Here is a 22,849-nt window from a genome sequence, read left to right as displayed (position 1 = left end):
CGATGACGTTACAAATAAAGTTCTCGATGTTATAGAGAATAAAATGAGTATCACAGATATAAGAGAATTTGACCGTGTCATTCGCCTTCCTTCGAAGTCACGTGGTGCCAGACCGGTGCTAGTTACCTGCCTCAACTTCCGACACAGGACAAGGATTTTACAGTCAGCCAAACTTCTTAAAGGACACGGTATCTCCATTTCACAGGATTTCACTGAAAAAAGTACGGTCTACCAGGCAAAAACTCAAAGGATTCATGACCGAGGCCAGGAACGAAGGTAAATTCTCTACTCTTAAAGGTGATAAAATCCAAATTGAAAACAAACTTTATCGACTAAACGACACTGAAGATGAATTAGTTCTGTTAAAAACATTCCCTATTCGATCTCCTAATATTGACTCTGACAAATAGGGGCGTGGCCAAGGCCCACGTGCAGTAACTAAGTCCTGGACTGCTGTTCTGTGGAATGTAGAAGGTCTAAAGAAGAAAATTTGCCGGGAACATATCATCAACTTTCTGAAAAAATTCACCTTTATATCTCTCGTGGAGACGTGGTCAGATGAAAGTGAGGAGTTATTGTTTCAAGGATATACAGTGTTTGGGAAGTGTAGACAAAAACATGCCAGCGCCATTAGAAATTCGGGTGGAATAACTGTATTAATCGCCGACACTGTCTCAGAATTTGTGTCATTAATCTCGACGGAAAGTAACAACATTCTATGGTTACGTGTGCGTGTACCAGTTTATCATTTTTCCATATTTATGGGTGTTGTTTACTATTCTCCTGCAAGGTCCAGTGCACATGCTGATGAAGCTATTTTTACTCTTTTGGAAGATGATGTAAACAAATTCAGATCAAATGAACCTGATTCTAGAATTATAATTCAAGGTGATTTGAATGCACGCACTGGGAATGGATGTTACAAAGATTATATTGTTAATGATGACCCGAGGTATCTCCCGATTGATGATGACATAGATTATATAACCGACGACGCCATCGAACCACGTGCATCACGTGACACTGTGATCAACAAACGTGGCTATGCCCTATTGAACTTCTGCAAAACATTGGACCTGAGAATATGTAACGGCCGTCTATTTCATGATAAAGGTAAAGGTAACATAACATGTTTTGCCAATAATGGACAAAGTGTTGTTGACTATGTGCTTTGTTCGGACAATGCTTTTGAACTTTTTTGATGATTTTAAAGTGTCCGATGAAGTTGAGTCGACTCATCTGCCAATAACATTTTCGTTTTCATTGACACTGAATAATAATGAACGTTTCCACAATCTTTCATTTAAAACTAGATATCGATGGAACAATAACTGTCTACTAGAATACCTGCACAACTGGGATGTATTACCACCCGATGTTATAAACCAGTTTCATTCCTTTATTGATAACGGTGATGTTCAAGAGGCCTCGTTACTTTTTTAATACGGTTATGCAATCATGTGCCAGTTTCTGTAAATCTCGTGTATTGTCGACAAATAATGTTCCAAAGGGAGACAGCTGGTATGACGGTGAATGCAAGAGTGCACGTGATACCGCTCGGCGCCTTCTGCGTGCATTTCAAGCAAGTAACTGTAAATCTGATAGACAACGTTATGTTGAGTCTGTGTCACACTATAAACAGTTGTGTGCTGTGAAACTGTCTTCATCACTTTCAGATTACACACATAAACTTAGTAACGTACTCTCTACTAAAAACAGTAAATTATTCTGGAGAACTGTGAAATCGAAATCATCATTTGTAAACAATAATATTACACCATTTGACTGGATGAATCATTTCAAGAATGTTTTTCAGTCTTCCTATTGTTCAGCCGATGAAGAACACTTCTATATTTTTGTCAATCATTTTGTTGATTCAATCAGTGATAGACTTATTGATTCATCTGTGGACAATGACTATTTGGATAAAGAAATATCCTACCAAGAAATAATTAATGCTATTCATGAAATGCATAATGGAAAAGCACCAGGACTCAGTGGCATTCCAATTGAATTTTTTAAAAATGCACCTCATCATTGTATTGATTTATTGAAATCTCTTTTCAATAGCATTTTGTCTACAGGTATTTATCCATCTCAGTGGACGTATGGAGTTATAATTCCTTTGTATAAGAAAGGTAAAACTGATTGCCCTGGGAATTATAGACCTATTACACTGCTTGAAGTAACTGGTAAAATATTTTGTAAAATTATCAACAACAGGTTAAACTCTTGGGCTGAAAGGGAAGAATTCTTCGTTGACGAACAAGCTGGGTTCAGGTATGGTTTCCAAACACATGATAATATATTTATTCTTAATGCTATAATTGATAAATATCTTTCACTTTACAAAGGTCGCCTCTATTGTGCATTTATTGACTTGAAGGCCGCTTTTGACTCAGTCGATAGGTGTGGTCTCCTTTACAAACTGTGGCTTGGCAACGTGAAAGGTAATACCTACAGGCTATTGAAAAATATGTACCAAAATGTTAAAGCTTGTGTGTCGATGAGAGATGGTTACACACCGTTTTTTTGATTGTTTATCAGGAGTTCGTCAGGGATGCCCGTTATCTCCCTTTCTCTTTTCCTTCTTTGTCAACGATATTGTTGATTGTCTATCTGCTGATGGTCAGAGGGGTATCAATCTAGACTTAGTTGAGCTGTTCATCCTATTGTTTGCTGATGATATTGCGCTTTTTGACTTTACAGTTATAGGTCTGCAAAAGAGGCTAGACAAGCTAGTTTCGTATTGCAACAAGTGGAAATTGAAAATAAATCTTGATAAAAGTAAAGTTATTGTATTCAGGAAGGCTGGTCGACTAAGACATTATGAAAAGTTCCATTTGAATGGACAGTTGCTTGAAATTGTCGCATCATATAAATACTTGGGTGTTCACTTCTCTTCCTCTGGATCATGGTATATTACACAGAAAACTTTGGCTGACCAAGCATGGAAGGTGTTGAATATTTTCAGATCATCGGTTAAGAATTTTTATAATCTACCAATTAATGTTTTGCTCCACATATTTGATGTCAAGGTTCTGCCATTGTTACTATACGGAAGCGAAGTCTGGGGTTTCCACCCGTCGCCATCTGTATTGAATGTACACGATAGGTTCTGTAAACAGGTTTTGGGTCTCTCAAGATACACGCCAAATATTGCAGCTCGTGCTGAGATTGGTCGTCATTCATTAAAGGTAAATCAGTACATTAAGATTGTTAAATATTGGGTTCGCCTCCTGTCTCAAGTTGAGAATGTAATCTTAAATAAGGTATATGAGTATCAGTATTGTCTTGCTGAAAAAGGTATAGATTGTTGGGCTTTTAAGGTGAAATCTCTTTTGTACAGTTATGGTTTTGGCAATGTGTGGGCCAGTCAAAGTGTTGGAAATATCTCTACCTTCATATCATTATTTAAGCAAAGATGTATTGATATAGATAACCAGTTGTGGTCATCTCGTATTATACTTGTTTCGAAATTGGATTTTTATCGCAGGCTCAAAGCAGGTATAGCTTTCGAGTTCTCGATAGTGTTAGTGTAAAACAGTTTCGAATCTTCTTAAGTAGATTTCGTTGCTCAAACCATAATTTGATGATAGAGTACGGTAGACATTTAGGTCTTAAAAGGGAGGATCGCCTGTGCCCGCTTTGTATCATACCTAACATAGAAAATGAATATCACTTTTGCCTGGAATGCCCTTTTTATGGGAAATTAAGAAATGATATCCTCCCTAAATATTATCACATATATCCATCTGAAGTGAAATTAGCCCAGTTGTTTACATCAAAGAATACTTATACTATAAATTGTCTTGCAAAATATCTATTCTTTGCCATGAAAAAACGAAATAAATTTCTTTCAGCCTTCGTACCCACAAATGTATAATTGTGCAGCTCTCATGATGTTGTACGGTGCTCCAATAATTGTATATTCTGTACACCTGATGTATAATGGGCCTGTGGCCCCTTTACTGAATAAAACTCTCTCTCTCTCTCTGATATTCAGCTTTGGAAATATGAGTTTCAACTGTTCAATGTTTTAAGGAACCTGTGATTCAATATGTAATCATCACACATGTGTACCTTTGATTGTTCTGGAAATACAGGAAGGTTTGTCTTGTTTTGGTCCATGTTGTCAATGATGAGGGACACATACTTGGATGGTGACCTCTTTGCCTTGTCCCCATGTTTATAATACTTCTCTCGAAGTAGCCTGCAAACACAAAACATTTAAAATAGGAAAACAATATACTTACATACATACACTGAACCTGTAAACAACCACAAAGCAGCGAGTGGCCCTTTTGTGAGTTTCTAATATTATTTTCTCATGTTTAATATCTTGTGATGCAAAATCCATTTTTCAAACTACATTTTCATCAACTTCATTCATTATTACAGAAATAACAAACCTTTGCAAAGCTAAGTGTCCCTGTTTTGCTTCTTTCAAGGCCATGACTTCTTCCTTTGCCAAGTTCTTTCTTTGTAGTGCATCTCTATACACGATGCATAGAGAGCATTGTGTGAAATCCTTTGACTGGAACAGATGTAAACAATTTCAACATCATCATGATTTTGTATTTATTCATAACACTTGTCAATGGCATCTTTCAAGCTGTGAGAACACTGTACCGAAAAATTACAGAGGTATCACAGTAGTTTATATAATTGTAGTAACATGAAACAAATGTTGACAACTTAGTACTTGGTATACCCTACTCACCTTCAGTATTTTCACGGATGAGAAGAACTCTCTCCAGAGCTCCTTAAAACGGCTATACCCCATCACCGGTTTGCCCTAATCATTGTTATCTTCAACATAGGCGTCAAAGATTTGCCTCTTTGTAAGGCAAGATGGCAGCTGGATTTCAGTCTTGTGCGGCATGTGGTCTCTATGTCTCAAAACAAACATACAAAAATATTTTGTCTGTCTACATTGATCAGTGATTTCACACTGTGATTTCAAGGACAGAGACAAGCAGCGGATTACTTAAGACCCTTGGAAATGGATGGGGCAAAGGAAGAACAGGAGCTATCTTAGACAGTTTGCACTGATATGAAAACAAAGCTATCAACATGAGTATATTCAGTATATTAGATGCTGTGTCATACAAAGAATAACCACCAATAATAATAAAGATGATATGATGATGCTTTAGAAATGTACATGCAAACCTACCTTTTGAAATACTGATCCGGCCACACTTTTGCCTCCAGGTACTTCAAGGAATCATAGTTCTGATCAGATCTTTGATCAACCTTTTGTGGTAGGCAGTCCTTCACAGCTCTCCCATGATGAAAATATCTAAAAATAAATTTCATTATATATCACAACATTGTACTTAACACAATTCCTACATACACAAATAGGATGAAAAAAGATTCCGTAAACCCACTTCTGAAAGAAATTTACGAAAGATCTGTCTTTTCTTCACCTTTACAAGATTACCTCAACAATTATGCCTAACTTACCTGGTTTTACTGATCTTGAATACAGTACACCAACAAACACTGCAAACTTCATGGCCTTCAAGGGTGAAAAGAACATCTGACAATCTTTGTTCCTGATATCTGAAGACTGCTCTCAAAATACTGTTGATGAAGCGGCTCTGTTTGGTTTGTGTCTTCCTCCAAAACGACAATCTCAATTGGTGGATAACTTCAAAAGACAGTTTCTTCATGCACTCTTTCACACAGCACTTGGTCACCAAAGCTTCTTTTATGTCTTGTGATATTAATGCCTTCTGTTCTCGTTGTCCACATCTCTTTGACCTCTCCCCTGCAAAACATTTTCAATCGTAACTATATCTGAAGCAATATCTAGGTTGATGTCCTTGAACTTCCAGTGCATTATGTTTCCCTTCAAATATCATAAATGACCCTGACTCCCCAACATGGCATACGTTACAGACAATACCTCAAATCAGTGATTATGTGCAATTCATTTTCATTGAATTTATACTGTCAAGAAATATACATATTCTTTTATTGCATATACATGATCACCATATGTCAGACCAGAAACTGCTTCATTTGTGGCTGCTAGAAGAATTAATCTCTCTAGTTTTTGAGTAATGAGACAGAAATGTTTTCCAAGAAAACATATACATGTTTTTTTGTAGCCAGGTTGATGGAACAGTTAGCTACAATGCAGTGTTAATAATAACTAAAGAGAGACATAATCAGTCTCATTTTATCAACTTGCGCATGAGTTAGTATGGATCATTTGAGAAACTTTAAAACTTCCGAAAATGTTAACAATTGTCAAAAATACATCTGTTCTAATTTAGGAAATCTTGAAACAACAATAAATGAAGCACTTTCCAGGATTATGTCTAAAAATCACTGAATGTGTGAACATTGAACATTTTAGGGATTATGCATTCCTTGTAAGACATTCACAGATGAATTTCTTATTTTGTTTGCTACATCCTAACAATAGAACAATTCAATAACCATTAGAGAGGATAAATTTTGCACTCACTTGGAACAGATCTAATTGGCCGTCTGTCAGAATATGGTTCCTCATTTGAAAACGGTGCCACTGAAATACAACATTAAACAGAAAATTATTGTTTGGTTTGTTTCGCCATGCTCGATAATATTCAAGCTATATGACACAGAACCAGAAATCTAGTGATTGAGCATTATATTCGGCTGTCAAGTAGGTTAGCAAACCTGACTACACGATCGCCCACTGACATGCATGGGTTGGTGAAGACCAATCTTAAACCAATCGTCATGGGTCAATGCATTTGTAAACATTGCTATCACTTTACAAATTGAGTACAATCAGTGATAAAAATATTCTGTACATGATTTTGATACATGTCTATTCTGCAATAGCACTAAAAGTAATACCTTGGGTTGCATTGTCAACAGCTGTCTGACTGAGAATTGGTGGTGTCTTTTCTGCTCCTGCAAATGAAATACATCATTATTTAGTTGTAAAATTATATTCTCCCTCTGAGACAAAACAAAAACATTCTCATAAACCCACAATGCCTCCAAACTTACCCAAGGCCAGAAATCAAATTTGCTCCACCTGTCCCTGTCCGTTAAAAATTGAAAATACCTGCAGAGCAGCAGTGTCACATTGACAACATAAAGTTAATACTGACATCTCTATTCAATATAATGAACATACCTGTGGACAGTAATCCTGACCCACTTGACAAATCTTCAAATGTGACCAATCTTCTCATCACAGGTGTTTGGCCTCCTATGTAAAGATTGAAAGAATGATTAGAAAGTCATTTTGGTTATTCACAACCTTTGAATAAACCAACAATTTTAAGTACATGGAGGCTGATGCATGCTAACACATCCATATAAATATAAAGCTCAATTAGACACACAACAAATGGTTGTGGTATGGGCCTTAATGATAGACTGAAACAACTTTACAAACTGGACCCTTATTGGTACAGATTGTTTTGAGAACTGTGCATGTGCTAATGGCTAATTTCAGCTCAAGTTACATCAACAAATTTGAAGAGAATATACTGTTAGTATTACTGAATGAAACATTTATTCCAATAATTTTGTGTATCAAGTTTTGGATTTAATGAGCCCTAAATATCCTTACAATAAAATATAGTAAGGCTTCGTTCATTCACTTTAACTGTGACTTGTGGCATTATAGCTCAAATGAAGTGAGTGATTGGGTTTGACATCGGTTTGAACAGCATTCCAGTTGTACATGATATACATTGTAACTGAAATGATGTTGAAACCTGCAAGACAGCAGTTTCACCAGATAATGTCACAGAGTTGAGAACATAAAGTTACTACTATATATATAATATAAAAGTAAAATATTAGCATCCCTATAAAATGTAATAAACAAACAAATTAATACTGTCCCACTTGTTCCCTCTGATACAAATCAAAAACATTCTCATAAACCCACAATGCCTCCAAACTTACCCAAGGCCAGAAATCAAATTTGCTCCACCTGTCCGTTAAAAATTGAAGAGGGTCAGTGTCACATTGACAACATAAATACACGAAATGTACTGACATCTCTATTGAATTTAATGAACATACCTGTGGACAGTAATCCTGACCCACTTGTCAAATCTTCAAATTTGACCAGTCTTCTCTTCACAAGAGTTTGGCCTCCTATATGTGAAAAATAGAAATTATTATTGATTCCGTGAATGATTGTACATAAAGTTAATAGAAATATCAATAAATGTTAGTATACAATTCTTTCATTAAATTTGTACTACACGTGAGGCAGATTTATGATTTGCACAGTAGACTATTATATTTATAATTACGAGATTCAGGTCATTAAACCAGATTTGACAATCTTCATGGGTAGTGCATTAATCAATTCAACAAGGTTACCCTGGATGCTGAATACATATATACATTTCACACTCACGCAATCATGCTATGATATGTAAGGGAAAAGTTCACAATGACATCTTAAACGGCTCAAATCATAAAATATTTTAGTGGTACACATGTTAGTCGAGATATCTTTTTCATGAAAAGGGGCGGTGGGGTAGCCTAGTGGTTAAAGCGTTGGCTCGTCACGCCGAAGACCCGGGTTCGAATCCCCACATGGGTACATTGTGTGAAGCCCATTTCTGGTGTCCCCCGCCGTGATGTTGCTGGAATATTGCTAAAAGCGGCGTAAAACCAAACTCAGGCAGTCAGTTTTCATGAAAATAAGCTGGATGACTTTTTGAAACCTCAGGTCGATATGGTGAATAATCCCAGAAACATTCTTGTCTTTTTCCCCAAGCTCTCCAATCACCAAGGCACAGTATAAATATTAGGTATCATGTAAAAACATCTGACCATAAATAACTTCAAAGGGTTTTGATTGTAATATTATAATGATGGCTTTTACATTGAGACTGGAATATATTCATATAGAATTTATATATATTTCATGTAATGCCATATTGTATTATGGAAAGTGTTTTATTCTTCAATACTGAATCAAGCTGTAAACATATTCTAATGCAGGTTGCAAACGTGTGCATTTAATCCTGTCTAAAGATTATATTTTATTGATTTGGGCAGGTGTGTATTTCACCATACTTCCACCTGTATCAGCCTTGACACACCTTCTTGTGTAGGCCACGGTGACCGGACAAAATCCACCTGGACAAAATCCACACCAAAATCCACACCAAAATGCCACCCCGGACAAAAATCCACCTCTTCTTAAAAATAAAATGGACAAAATCCACCCTTCTCAAATTGCTATTGTTAAAAGTTTTAGTGTGTCCTGATCTTTGATCGAGTTTTTTTTGCTCAAGCATTGCAAGCATTGTTTTGATAGCATTTTCGTTTTCCTAATTGGCTGTTGTTCCTAGATGTTGTTTCAAACATTAAAGGTTTCTCCATTTGTCACATTTTGATCACTACTTAATCCTCTTTCATGTATCATTAAGTAGTCTCACACTTTGATCATTACGTAATCCCCTTAAAGAATTAAGATGTTTTTGCAAGCCTTTTTTTTGTTATTGATTATGAATGACTGATATGAATAAAATTCATTTCTGTGACCAAACATGTCATTATTTTTTTTTTCTTAGGGTGGCATTTATTAGGGGTGGATTTTGTCCGGGGTGGATTTTGTCCGGGTGGATTTTGTCCTAGGTTGCAATTTTGGGGTGGATTTTGTCCGGGTGGATTTTGTCCTGGATTCGTAGGCCACTTCCTGTTTATTCCAGGTAATTAGCAATCACTGTGGTCAACTGATCTGGATCTGACTTACTGGGCTTGGGGTACTGAATTACTGGGCTACACCATAAAATTAATTGATCCATGAACAAGAAACTAAAAACATACATAAAGGCGAGAATTTATGGATGCCAACTTCTTTGAAGTAGTATAGGTCCGTCTCCTATTCTCGCGGGTTTCCTATTCTCGCGGTAAATACGTTTTCTGCCGAAATCGCCGATGCGTGACACTTAGCGGTTGTTTACATCACCGACTGGTAACTAGGAAGTGGACCAAGTCGGTGAATAATCAAAATCTTGCAGTGTCACGAATATTGGGGAGTTTATACCAACTTGGACATATCATTAGATGATAGAGGAGAAGGCCCTTCATTTAAAAACAACAAGCATTCATACGATAAGAATTGATTATGTTATTTTTTCAGCCGATATCCGTAAGTACCGCGAGAATAGGAAACGCCTTCCTAAGTTCTGTGAAGTTGACATCCAAAATAATTATCGCCAATATGTGTATCAGCGACTCTACTGTGTTCAGTACGTAGTGTCATGTACATATCTGCCAAGGTCAGATAAAGGTTTGAGGAATGCCACCCCTACCACAAGCCACAAATGACACTTACCGGTACAGCACGTAGGTAACGCTAATCAGATGCAATGCAAACCAGTATCTACGTTCGTATCTCTTGCATGCTTTCTTAAAGGTCACATAAACCCTAGGGGGTACAAATACATAAATCACTAACTGGCATCGTTATAAATGAAACCCCGTCATTAAAACTACTCATTTCGACCTTTAATTGACTTAAATCGACCTTTTTGACAACAGTGCACAATTCTCACCCGCGAACGAAATTTCAACCAATCAGAGCGGCGCGCCTCTGTGACGTCATATGAGGAATAGCTTTGAGAGCCGATGCAGAATTCATCTACATTTTAGGGGGTAAATTATCGTGTTCACAGGCTTGTATAAACCTGAAATCGTGACAATTGTTGTGGAAAATGAAAGCTATATGTTCTCACGATCTACTGTCATTTAATTTTGTCTCCTGCTTTGCCTAGTTTCCGAGTTACAACTTGTTTTCATAGACGATTCTGTCAAAATCGATTGGTGTCGTTAGGCCCTATTTGTATAATGACTGATCCAAATTGATCCCATTTCTGTGTTGTTTTACCTCGATATTTAATCATGTCATGTAAAAATCTGTTTGTATTCTCAAAACAGTGTCGGCCCATAAGTTTTCACATGCAATACAGCAATTAATACTCCCTCGTTGTAACCCGTGTTAGGTGGTATAAACCTACACATGTTATTTGTCATCATTCACTTGATGGTCAGTTAATGAATTTATAACAGGTATAATTAGTGGTAACACACTTAGATTACCCGACAAAGGTTCCCATTTGGCATTTCTTGTGTCTGGAGTAAATATTCAACATTATAAACATCGATCAAAGGATTAACCGATAACACGCTGATTGATTAATTACTTTTATCTTACACAGCGGAATTGTCAAAAGGTAGTGTTTATGTATGTAGATTTACTAATCTATACTGAATACACTCTGTCGTGTCGGTGTCTGCGTAAAAACATCGTCCTTCTTTCAAAGGATTAACCGGCAATACATTGATTGATTGCCCATTATTGGCTAACTAAATTACTGTTTTTAAAGAAAGGCGGACATTATGCAATTAGTTGCCAGGTGTGCTATCTTGGGTGACCAATGAGACAATACACCAATACCTGAAAAGATTTATCACTTTTTCGTATATTAAACTGTTAAAAGACACATCATTTGGAACAGTTTTGTGGATATTGATGGATACATTCCTCGAACAAGGTAATGGCCTGATATTGTTCCTATAACTTTAATCTGTTTTAATTTTAATATTTGCATTTTGTTTTTATTCATTTGTCGTAGCATTCAACAGAATCATTGTTTTAGCCGTGAAGTGTAATGAGACAGACAACATGCACTAGGGTGTGTGTGCGAATTATGATTCACATTGGCAAACTATAAAATGTCTAGATATTACAGTTCTGTTATAAATTCACTATAAGTATCAGCAGATCGTCAGCTTTTTATTTAGTTTCAAAATGCATACAAGTGTGATAATAAACTAATTAGGATTATAAGACCAAATATAAAGACGCACATTGACTAGTATCTACATACTGGTGAGTGGACATTAACCATGGGAATGTAGCAAGAAATTTATCGCGCAGTATTGTGACTTCGACCCCCACCTCGCTTCCGTGGAAGAAATCGTTATGTTATAAGTTGTGTCATGCAAAATCCGTTTGGTTATGATTCCAATACATATTTAACAACGAGTAGAAAGTAGTCTTGATTTTCTAACTTGATGAAAACAAACTATAATCTCATTAATTCTAACAGATTTTTTAATTTTTAAAAATGGCGGCGCCCTGTCGGGAACATCCGCCAGTCTAAGGATAAATGGTATTTAGGTTTGTTTTCACCGAGTTACAAAATCAAAACTACTTTCTACTGGTAGTAAAATATGTATTTTATTGATGGCCAATAGGATTTTGCATGACATAGCGTATATCATAACAATTTCTCTCGTGGCAGCGAGGTGGGTGTCAATATAATACTACTTACAATATTATTGTTACTTCGACCACAACCTCACTTCCGAGGAAGAAATCGTTATGTTACAAGTTGTGTCATAGAAAATCTTTATGGTCATCAATCATATGCATATTTTACTACAACTAGTAAGTAGTTTTGATTCTTTAACTTCAGTGGAGCGATCTGAACACAAGTAAGATATCGTTTCAGGCTTCCACAACGCTCGCTTCGCACTCACAAACATAACCCTTTTAGCACGAACTGCGGGGTCCTGTGGAAATCTGTGCATGGGGACACCATCGCCCGACCCCCTAGGAGCAATTGACGACAAAGCAACGATTCGGCATGTCGTCGTTGATGTCGAGAAATCATCAAAATGATGAGCGTGCTACACATTTTCTATACAACTAACTGAAAATCGTTCCTCATATGACGTCACTGCAGTGCTCTGGCGACAGAGTTACGTAACCTGTCTGTGGTTTCGTTGGCGGGCGAGAGTGAAGCAGGCGACTTTTTGGCCACTTTTAATCGCTCGGAATTAATTAACCACAAGTTTTTAAAGAATAAATTTGGTATTCCGCATAAGACTAACCACAAATCTTTCATATGTAATGGTTAAAAGAGTAACAAAAAACAAAGTTTAGTGGTTCTTTAACTTATTACAATGATAAAAAAAGTGTGCGCCGTGCTAAGGTCCGAAACGAAATTTAATTGTTAAGACGAATCAATGAGAATAGAATAGAATAGAATAATACTTTAATGCCTTTTCAGGAATTTATGTTACGTCAGCAGAGCTACTGACACATTAGAGAGATACCAAACATATTTACATAAATTCTTTGATTTAGGTATCTTCACATTTGTTTAAGAGAGATATGGTACTTGGAATAAAGGATGTACGGGCTCTCTTAGTTTTCACAATTGGAACTTTGTATCGGCGGCCTGAAGGGAGAAGGTTGTTATTCCGAATTTAAGTAGTGAGTACGGTCAGATATGATTTTGCATTTCTGGTGTCCCCCGCCGTGATATTGCTGGAATATTGCTAAAAGCGGAGTAAAACTAAACTCAGTCAGTCAGATATGATTTTGACAGCTTGGTTCACGATTTGCCGCTCATATATTGATGATATTGTTTATTCACACCGGGGATTCGTCTATAATATGGCCTTAAACTGTTTGAAAATATTCCCGTCATAAGCATTCATTCATCCATTTCGTTTGAAACATTCTATTCCTTGAACATTCATCTTACCTCTTTCTGTGCCTTTCCTTTTGGTCAGATGTCTTGAAGAATGGTTTCTGTCTTTACTGGTGATGACGTCAGTATGATCTATAAACGGTTGAAAAACATTCATGAATGACAATGTCAAATGAAACGTATTGTATATTTCTAAAGGATTCAATACCAGCATAAAGCAGACGTTGTTTGAGATTTATACAGTATTTGGTATCAATGAAAAAATTGAAATCATTCTCACCCATTGCAACGACGTCGAAGCTGAGCTGATAGCTGATGACGGTATCCAGTACTTCTCCCTGATACTTGTTTCAGTTATTTGCCGACTTGATAATTAGGTCTCTTTTCACCGTCTGACTGAACGCTCTCCAAGAATGAACGAAATGGAACATAACAAATCTGCTCACGCCACTATATACACACCAGTTTTGCACATTGAGAAAGGTCGGGCGTCGATGATTGGTATTGCAAAACAAACACGAGGGTGTATATCCGTGAAACGTCATGCCTGACTTACGCACGGTAAATCTCACATTCATATCGTTCTGCAAATTTGAGGAGAAGCTGTGTACACGCTGTCTTTGCGAGCTCCAATGATGCGTCCTGTTTGTCGGCAACTTCAAAGAGCGGACATCTGGCTGCTCCACCAGGTAGGTATAATTACCCTCTCCATAATGTACTTTTGTATCGTTTGTATTGAATGATGGTACCCCATAATCGGATTGGGCGGAGTAAACCTACATTTCTCAAACATCTTCAGTGCCTCATTGAGTAGGCCTACAGTCATTGCCATACCGCTGGAATATATTCGGGTAGATTATGAACCGCCCCATCGCATTCATGAACAGTCAATGCACAATGGCACAGGCAACTTAGTCTCTTTCTGTAACAAATAGTACTTTGTATTTCAGCCACAGCAACAATCCCTAACCACGTGCAGTCAGCAATGTGAAACCGTCTGCTCAACGTACTGCAGTCACTATACAGGTGAGGGGTTATGATATTATATTGCTTGATTTACAGAAAAGCCGACCAAAGAATGTCGTATTAAACTATTTTGTTCACATTGGCATTTTATGCAGAGCAAACTATATAACAATTAATGAAATGTTTTCACAAACACCTGTTCATCTATATGTAATTTGTAGAAAAGTATACATGTATCATGAATCGACCAGCCTCCCTTAATGCATGCATGTGTTGGGCGACCCTTTTTTGGTATTTTTGTTATTTCACTAGAGCCGATTTTTTTTGGAAGACAGATATTAGGTAACAACATAAATGCTTAAGTACCATATAAATGATTCCTATTGATATTACTATGCGAGCAGTTTGTAAAAATGATTTATAAGATGTAATTAATTAGATATGAAACATAACTGTGCAGGACCAATGTATATTGCATTAAGAAGTAATGTTAATGTCTTCCTGAAGTCAAGAACAATATCAGCATCTGGTGTTGATCTGAACCAACAAAACATGTAATGGGTGTTACCCAAGACGCGTATTGTCCATGCGGTGCCGAGGCAATTAAATTGCCTCTTGGGTATTGTCACTTTGACCAGTAATATATTGTTCCCGATGTAGTTGGGAATGGGGTGATAATGATCTGGGGGCTTGTACAGTGTGAATGCACCCCTAAGATATACGTTTAAAGTAACTGACCCTCTTCATGTCCTGTACAAAAAATCAATGAACCCCCTTCCCATAATTTCAAAGGATATTTTTATTTATTTACAAAACCCCACCCACCACCCCAGACACTTAAATCTATATATAGTGGACTACAAACCCCCACCCCCATGTCATGTACAAAATCAATGACGACCCCCCTAAAAGATGGGTGCAAAATTGATGAGCAGATATTTTCTTTTCGTCTTTCGATTCCTATTTTGAAACTCAAGGGGAACTACTCTAGATTATGCAGAACGAAAACGCAGGAAGGTGTATTAAATATTCTTTGTCATGGTTTCATTCGGAACTTTTTACATCGGACAACGGATAATGTTGTTGGACTTACAAGTCATTTCCTTATTTCCCTAGTAGACATGGGCCTCTCGGAAATTCGAATTTAACCAGCAACGCCAAAGCATTCGAACACATTTCCTTGGCTGAGGTAGGCGTTTACATTACAAATATTGATAAGTATTCGACATACCTTGATGTACAAACAGAGGGCAACATCGCGGTTTATCGGTCGCAGCTTGTAGCGCTAGTGATGTTAATGCTGCATGTGGAGGTACAAGTATAAAACTTATCTCAAATGTATTAAGTGTTAAGGTTTTAATTTCAGCTTCATGATGATGTCGACATTGAGTGCCCCATACACAAGTATGCAGTTACTGACAACTTATGGAGTGACCTGTACAAACGAGAGGATTCCTATGACTTTCTGGATACACTTGACATTCTGATGGGTGTATATAAAGTTACATATCAAGGTAGAAAAAATATTTAATATATTTTGAATGATATTATAATTTAGTTCTTATCAGTTTAATCTCCTATTTCTTTAGGAGCTGACCTGGTTCAAAACCCTCTGGATACATCTCTGTCAGAAACCACACCTACAGATGTACAACCCCTAAATTTCAAAGCTACAATAATGGTAAGTTATTCATGTTTTTTTTATTGGAGGGAGGTAATCTTACTGAGTACTCCTTTCTTGGTAAATTATACTAATACAATGTACAGGGCTGGCCTCCAGTTGTCAGTGTATTGTCAACTGCATGATGCCAGCGAGCTGTAAGTAGGATGTTTGTTTAACTGGAGACTGACACTACTGCCCCTCATGTCGGATTATGTGGTGATCACTAATTTAGTTATCCAGTCTCTTTTGTTAAGTAATTTACTTCCAGGGACTGTGAGAAGACGTTTAGTTAAGCGGTATTGTTTACTTATCCCAGTTTAGTTAACCGAACTCTAATAGTGATAATTAATGAAGAAATTTGCCAGGACCAAAGAATAGTGTTTACTTATCCGGTCTGTTTAGTTAAGCGGTCTTTACTTAGGCGGTTTCCACTGTAGATCCATTCCACAGATCACTGATGCAAAATTAAGCATGGGGTCATTTAACATCCCAAGTTTATGTTGGTTTAGATTAATCTAACAAGTTTTTCGATAAGTCAAAGTCCCCACCCTTTAATTCTATACACTACAGACCAAACATACTTCCTGCACTAATGAATGTACAGTGTGTAAAATGTTTCATTATTTATTTCATCCAGGTTTTTCGCAACCTTCACCCAAGATCTGGTAAAAGCGAGACAACCCCTCTTGGCAGTGCGGATAATAAATGGAGAAAACAGTGCCAGGCGGCTTTGAAACCTACAGATCCATCACGTGTAAGTGTTACTTAGAGCATGTCATGAAGCAGTTCACTTATAATTCATTGTTGTCCTTTTCCCCCTGTGTTCTTCAACCTATTAATATATGCATCCATTGTTTTTTACGTGTGCTCTTTCTTTTCAATTTACTTAATTTTGCCTTTCCAGCATCATTTTGGTGGTCGTTTCAAAGTTCACCTTGCAGTAGCTGCAACATCTGACAGATGTTATCACCTCATCCTTGAGATCATGGATTTATTCAGCCTTGGTAAACGAAAGGAGCAGAAACATACAAAAGTGAACACATGTCTTTTCTTGGAGACTGTTTCTTTCAAAGATGAGGCAACCCTTTACAGACGGTTGACAGAATTCAGAAACAGTTAAATCTCCAAAGAAGAATTCAATCTTCAACTGAAACAGATTAAACAAGCAAACAAGGTAAAATAACAGAATCAGATCTAAACTTTGTGACTAAACAATAACTCCTTCAGTTAAGTTCAACACGAGAACCATTTATATGGTTATATAGCGATTGGCATTAGAATGAATTGACATGTATATTATATTTGAAGGGAACTGAAATCAGTCAGGAGGCAGCTACCTATGTATTGGTATTAAAGGAACAACTGAAAGAAAAGGACAGACTGATTGAGGAGCTGAGGATGCAGAACCTATTACTAAGACAGGAACTGGATAAGATGGTATGGTTCACTTGTGTAAATGTACATTCATTTTTCTGATTCTTTTGGGAATCATGCTTACAAATGGCCCCCAGAAACCTCTGCTGGTCAGTTAGGGTGACTAAACAGTTGGGTGGTCAGACTCTGGATTGTGTGTCATTCTTGATGGTGTATCATTGCTGATAACACAAGTGGTGGTCCGATTAATTGAATTAATCGAAGATGGGTCGCAGTGACGAAACAACCAAGCAGTTGATCATATTTTCTCATAATCAAACACAAACAATTTTGGATTACTTGTTTACATTAACAATATTTTTCACAAGGTTGGTTTTGTCTCTGTTATTAACATTACATAAGCACTACAAGCTCGTTCAAAGTCATGACTGAATTTATCTTAAAGACTCCAGGAAATTTATTCCTAACATTCTAGTCCTCCTTCTAAGATGTGAAATTTGCAAATGCATTTTGTGCAATTTAAAAAAACACACACCAAAGAACTACTAGTACATGATTTTCCATTTTTTGTGTGCAATAACAAACATTACAGGAAATTTGATAAATGACCCTCACCAATTATTTTCGATGATTGATAATGAACCAATCATCAATTATGAGATTTCAACCAATTCCCAACACTAGATAACACCACACTCGGTCATATACAGGCGCTTGAGTAAGGCATTAAGAAAGAAAAGGAAAATAGGAAAAAAATACCTAGTCTGGAAATACCATCGTCACTTTTTCAGAGAAAAGAGAAATCACAGCAGCTACAAGAGCATCGGAATAAAGAAACTTTGCAAGAGGCAGAGAGATCGCCTGAGCCTGATGTGAGGATAATTTTCTATTTGGACTGATTATTTTTTTACTAAAGTCAGTAATGAGTTTTCAATAATAATCATTCAAAACTGTAATGTCATGTCTTCCCAAGTATTTGTAATATTGCATCCAGTCATGCCAACATGCCCACCAGGTGAATTCTGATTTGTTTTTAACAATGTATGATGAGTAATATAATAGTAGTGCTTGTGTATTTTGTTTTGTCTTGTCATGTTCATTCACTTGTATCAGTTGTTGGTTGTTCAATGCACAGCAGGCAATATTCCAGGCACTTTGAAAACACCTTGTAACTAATTTTCCTTATTGATATCATATCTGCTTTAAAATATAACACACATGATAATGCCCACTGTAAATTGTTTATTTTCTTATTTATAGGTGTATGCATTCAGTGATAATGATGATGGCCGTGGCCTTCAAATAACCCTAGTTCAGGTGAGTTACAGTAATTCCTTCTCAATGAAAACATGTCTAACTAAAATGAGTTAATGTCAATGAAGATCTAAAAAACGTAAATGGATTGGTGGGATTGTATTACTCATAAGAAATAATATCATTTGTTAATAATCAGCATTTTCAACTGAATTTTGCCATTTTGCAGAATATACTTCATGAGGAATCTGCACAGGAACATCTGGAGGTTAGTTAATAAGCCCACTTGTACAAAATTAAATTGTTCATATTATTGTTTACCCTTAATGACAATCTTCATCCTGCCGTTGTGTCTGAAATGAGTTTGGAATCAACCCAGCAATTTCCTACTTACATATATTAGCATATATTTGATGTGAAGCTGGTAATTTTATTGGCAACTATGGTAAAATTCACTGATTAGAGAATAACAGTCTGTATCTTCTTTTTAGAATATTCCTGGCGTGGAATGTCCAGAGCTTCCAGTAAGTATTTTATTTCAATTTCAGATTCTGTTGCATGTTAAATGTCAGGTATACACATGGTTTGTCAATTGAAACTGAATGTAAATGATACATATTATGTTACACTTCATCCAATTTATGTTTCTTTCTGGCTTGAAAAAAGCAGTTCATGTAAGTTTTGGCATCATTTTCAGGTGATATCTTACAAAGGAAGAGCATCAAGAATGGGTAGAAAGGTAATTACACTTAATATATTTAATATTAATTTAAATCCTTTAATAAAGATAGAGAACTAAACTAAACGAGAAAACAACAAGCATGGTGTTTCAATTTTGGGGATTTGTTCATTTTCTGCTATGTTCTGATTAAATGCACCATTTTTCCTTATCCTGACTCATGCTCTTTTGCTTGTCTTCTTCTTCTTGCGAACTTAGTGGAAACACTTGTATCTCCCTAATTGAAGCTCCCTTCAATGTAAAATCACTAATTAGTACTCACCACGAGTTACCCCCTTTCCACAAGCGCGGGAAACGAGGGCGCCACCTTCACCCATGTGCCTCACTCTCTCCTTCTTCGCCCAGTGAGCTGGACGTGAGAGCGCTTGTGTCTCCCGACACTATATCCTTTGATTTATATTTAGTTAGTTACCTCGTATAGACATCTATAGAGGTTTAGCTAGTATCCTTCAACGATTATATATTGATATTTAGTCGTTTTTCTACAGTTTATTCACGGGACGCCGTGTTTGTTTCAGTGGATTACGTTGATGAAAATTTTGTACTATTGCAGATTACGGTTTTTATTCTGCTGCTGATCCGCTTTTAATATGCCTTAGTTGTACTGCGCCATGTTCATTTTATTCACATTGCAGTTGCGGTACTAATTTATCCAATTCTACCTTTTATTAATATTTACTTTGCGTTTGAGACGCGCAGCAGATAGGTCGCGTATGCAGAGTCTAGTATGACTGATACACCTGAACCCCTCGCCAGTCTACTGCTGTTGGCCGACCCCCCTCCCGTGTGGTGTTCCGCTAGAGTGGTGGAGAGGCGTGGGACGTAGTCCGCCATCTCCAAGAAGCGTCCTGCTTCCCCAGACATCCCATCGTCGCAGCCGTAGACTAGAGGTTTTCTACTACATCTCTACAGCCGGATTTGGGCCTGTATGATGATCAGCCGATCATCATACCTGATGTACATCAAAAGAATGACCGATGTCGGCAACAGTGATGTCAGCGCAGATCAGCATGCAGCCTGATGTACCAACGCTGATATTCGATGATCTTCCTGAGGGTCCCATCGCTACCAACACTCAACGCAGACGTCGCACACCGAGGGCAGCGTTGACATCTGAGGGGAAATCAACGAAGTCTACTAGGACTTTCTCAACCGAGATTGTTCCAGCCGAGACCTGGACGTCTACGATGATCAGCCGATCATCATCCCCGACATACGCCACAAGAAGCGACCGGTGACAGCTACAATGACATCAGCAGAGATCACCATGCAGCCTGATGCCTCTACACTGATGTCGGACGATATTCCTGTGGACCCCTCCATTAACACCGCAGATAAGGCACCGACGACCTCGTCGCAGTCCATCCCTGAGGACCTGATGCGGCAAATTATGACCATGATGGAGGATCGCTACAGACTGCAGAAGCAGGGACCGAGCCTTCGCGAAGGCTCCAACGTAGACAGCACCCCAGAGGCACCCCCCGTCAACGTAGCAGCCAGGACGATGTCACCTTCGCGAAGGAAGTCACGGACCACCTTGACGAAGGACCTAGATGTACAGCCTTCGCGAAGGCCTTCGCGAAGGCGGGATAGATCATCACCTTCTTCGGTTTCATCCCTAGATGTGGACTCGGACCATCAGACATCACGGAAGCCTTCGCGAAGGTCATATCGTCGTTCCCCCGGACCGGACGCAGAGGAAGCTTCGCGAAGGCATTCGCGAAGGACACCTGAATCCAGATCATCATCATCTAGAAGGACATCGAGGGACTACACAAGAGCTTCGCGAAGCTATCAACGTTCTCCTCACAAGTCTCCCGAGAAAATCAACCCATAGACAAGTTGATCATCAATATCAAGAATAAGAACTACAATCGTAAATTGGTTCAGTTGAATCCATGACGAGACGTATGTTCTTGGCCTAAATAGATCTAGAACGATCAATGAGACACTTATCACCAGACTTCGTAACACGACTTCTGAAGATGATAAGATGATCCACTCGGCCCTACTTATGCAGAACCAGCAAGTCCCAGGCTGCCTCCGCGAAGGAGCTAGAGCCTCACCAGCTACAAGGGACATCGCGGAGGAGTAGAGCCGCCCGACCCGCATCCTGTTAAACACAGAGGCGTTAAGCGAAGCGTTCAAGCATTCATATATATATATATATATATATATATATATACTAATCGGGGTTTGATTTCGATACCTTCGCGAAGGTCGCGAAGGCTAAGTAACTCAAGTCTACTTCACCCAGAAGGGATACTTGAGAGCCGCGAAGTCTCCAGAGTTCACCGAGGAAGTCTCCTCCAAGGTCTCCATATACTAGCCACTTTCGTCATATATAGCTACTTTCGTCAGTCCGTTCAAGACATCGCATAAGTTGTCTATCAACTGTATGCCAGATGCCATCTATAAGCCCTGGCGAAGACAATTGCACAGGCTATTTACAACACAGAGCGTCGCTGTATTAATTAGTCAGCGGCGTTTCATAGATCTTCACAGAAATCAACTGTTCATTATAGATGGCTAGAATATGCAATCCCGGACGACGATACGATTATCTACATGCGTGACCATTACGCATATCTGCAGACAATTCAATATTGAAATTGAACAGCAGCCTTGTTACAGCGAGTATAACTCATAATCGTCAACTTTTCTGAGAAGAAATATGTACAACAAGTTCAGCTTTAATTCTACAATTATGGCGATACATTCATGTATACAGTCTACAAGCTGACAACTTGCAAGGTTATTGTACCTTTATATAAGGAAGTGAATTAGATTCAAACTGAAGTTACTTTCCACGACAGCCAGGAAAATAACCTACCCAGCATTAATATTACAGGCGAGGTATTTGCGCGAAGGTTTGTAGCGTTTACCATTAACCCTCGAAACGCGTGGTCACTTTCGGGTAACCGGGGAAGCTACGGTGAAGACCGGCGATTATGCTAATATCAGCGGCGGCAAGATTTTATACAAGGGTTTTCCTGCTACACGGTGACATCACAGCGGGTATTCTACAGAATCAAAATGCCTTGTTCTGATTGGACCGCGATGGACAGCGACCTACATGAGAGGTCGATCTTAATTCACAGTTCAAGACTTACGTCACAAGTGACAACTATATATCAGTGAGCGAGCAAGCCTCCTTACAGTCCAGTTAACCTGAACCTTCATGATTGGGCTGCTTTCTTCAGGTTAGAGGCCTCCCCTGTCAAGTTAGGGCGAAACCACGGCAGTCAGGCGAATTTACATAAAGTTCAGCGAGGACAGACACACCTGGTTGTGCACCTACATCGTCAAGAACCTGCAGCGAATTACCTAGGCGACGGGATACAAGTTGATCTAAAC

General features: G+C 38.1%; 2 protein-coding genes and 1 long non-coding RNA gene across 4 annotated transcripts in view; 1 reads left to right on the top strand and 2 right to left on the bottom strand.

The window, feature by feature from the left end:
* Positions 1-22,849, bottom strand: part of LOC124260178 (glutamyl endopeptidase-like) — a 62,984-nt gene that overhangs the window by 15,129 nt on the left and 25,006 nt on the right. The gene's annotated exons all lie outside the window — the stretch shown is intronic.
* Positions 5,568-6,900, bottom strand: LOC124260183. Its single transcript, XR_006894018.1, has 3 exons — positions 6,862-6,900; positions 6,485-6,544; positions 5,568-5,779 (listed from the first exon to the last, which is right to left on the bottom strand). It is a non-coding gene; the product is annotated as an uncharacterized LOC124260183 (long non-coding RNA).
* Positions 15,457-17,284, top strand: LOC124260181. The gene is made up of 5 exons (XM_046694441.1): positions 15,457-15,651; positions 15,829-15,976; positions 16,052-16,143; positions 16,763-16,879; positions 17,030-17,284. Exons 2-5 carry the CDS (start codon positions 15,949-15,951, stop codon positions 17,243-17,245), a joined length of 453 nt encoding a protein of 150 aa, XP_046550397.1. The 5' UTR covers positions 15,457-15,651; positions 15,829-15,948; the 3' UTR covers positions 17,246-17,284.

The sequence above is a fragment of the Haliotis rubra genome, unplaced genomic scaffold (assembly GCF_003918875.1).
Source record: "Haliotis rubra isolate DU_JTF1 unplaced genomic scaffold, ASM391887v1 Scf753, whole genome shotgun sequence".
Classification (NCBI taxonomy): Eukaryota; Metazoa; Mollusca; class Gastropoda; order Lepetellida; family Haliotidae; genus Haliotis; species Haliotis rubra.
Note: the sequence above shows the minus strand (reverse complement) of the source record. Positions and strands in the feature narration are given on the sequence as shown.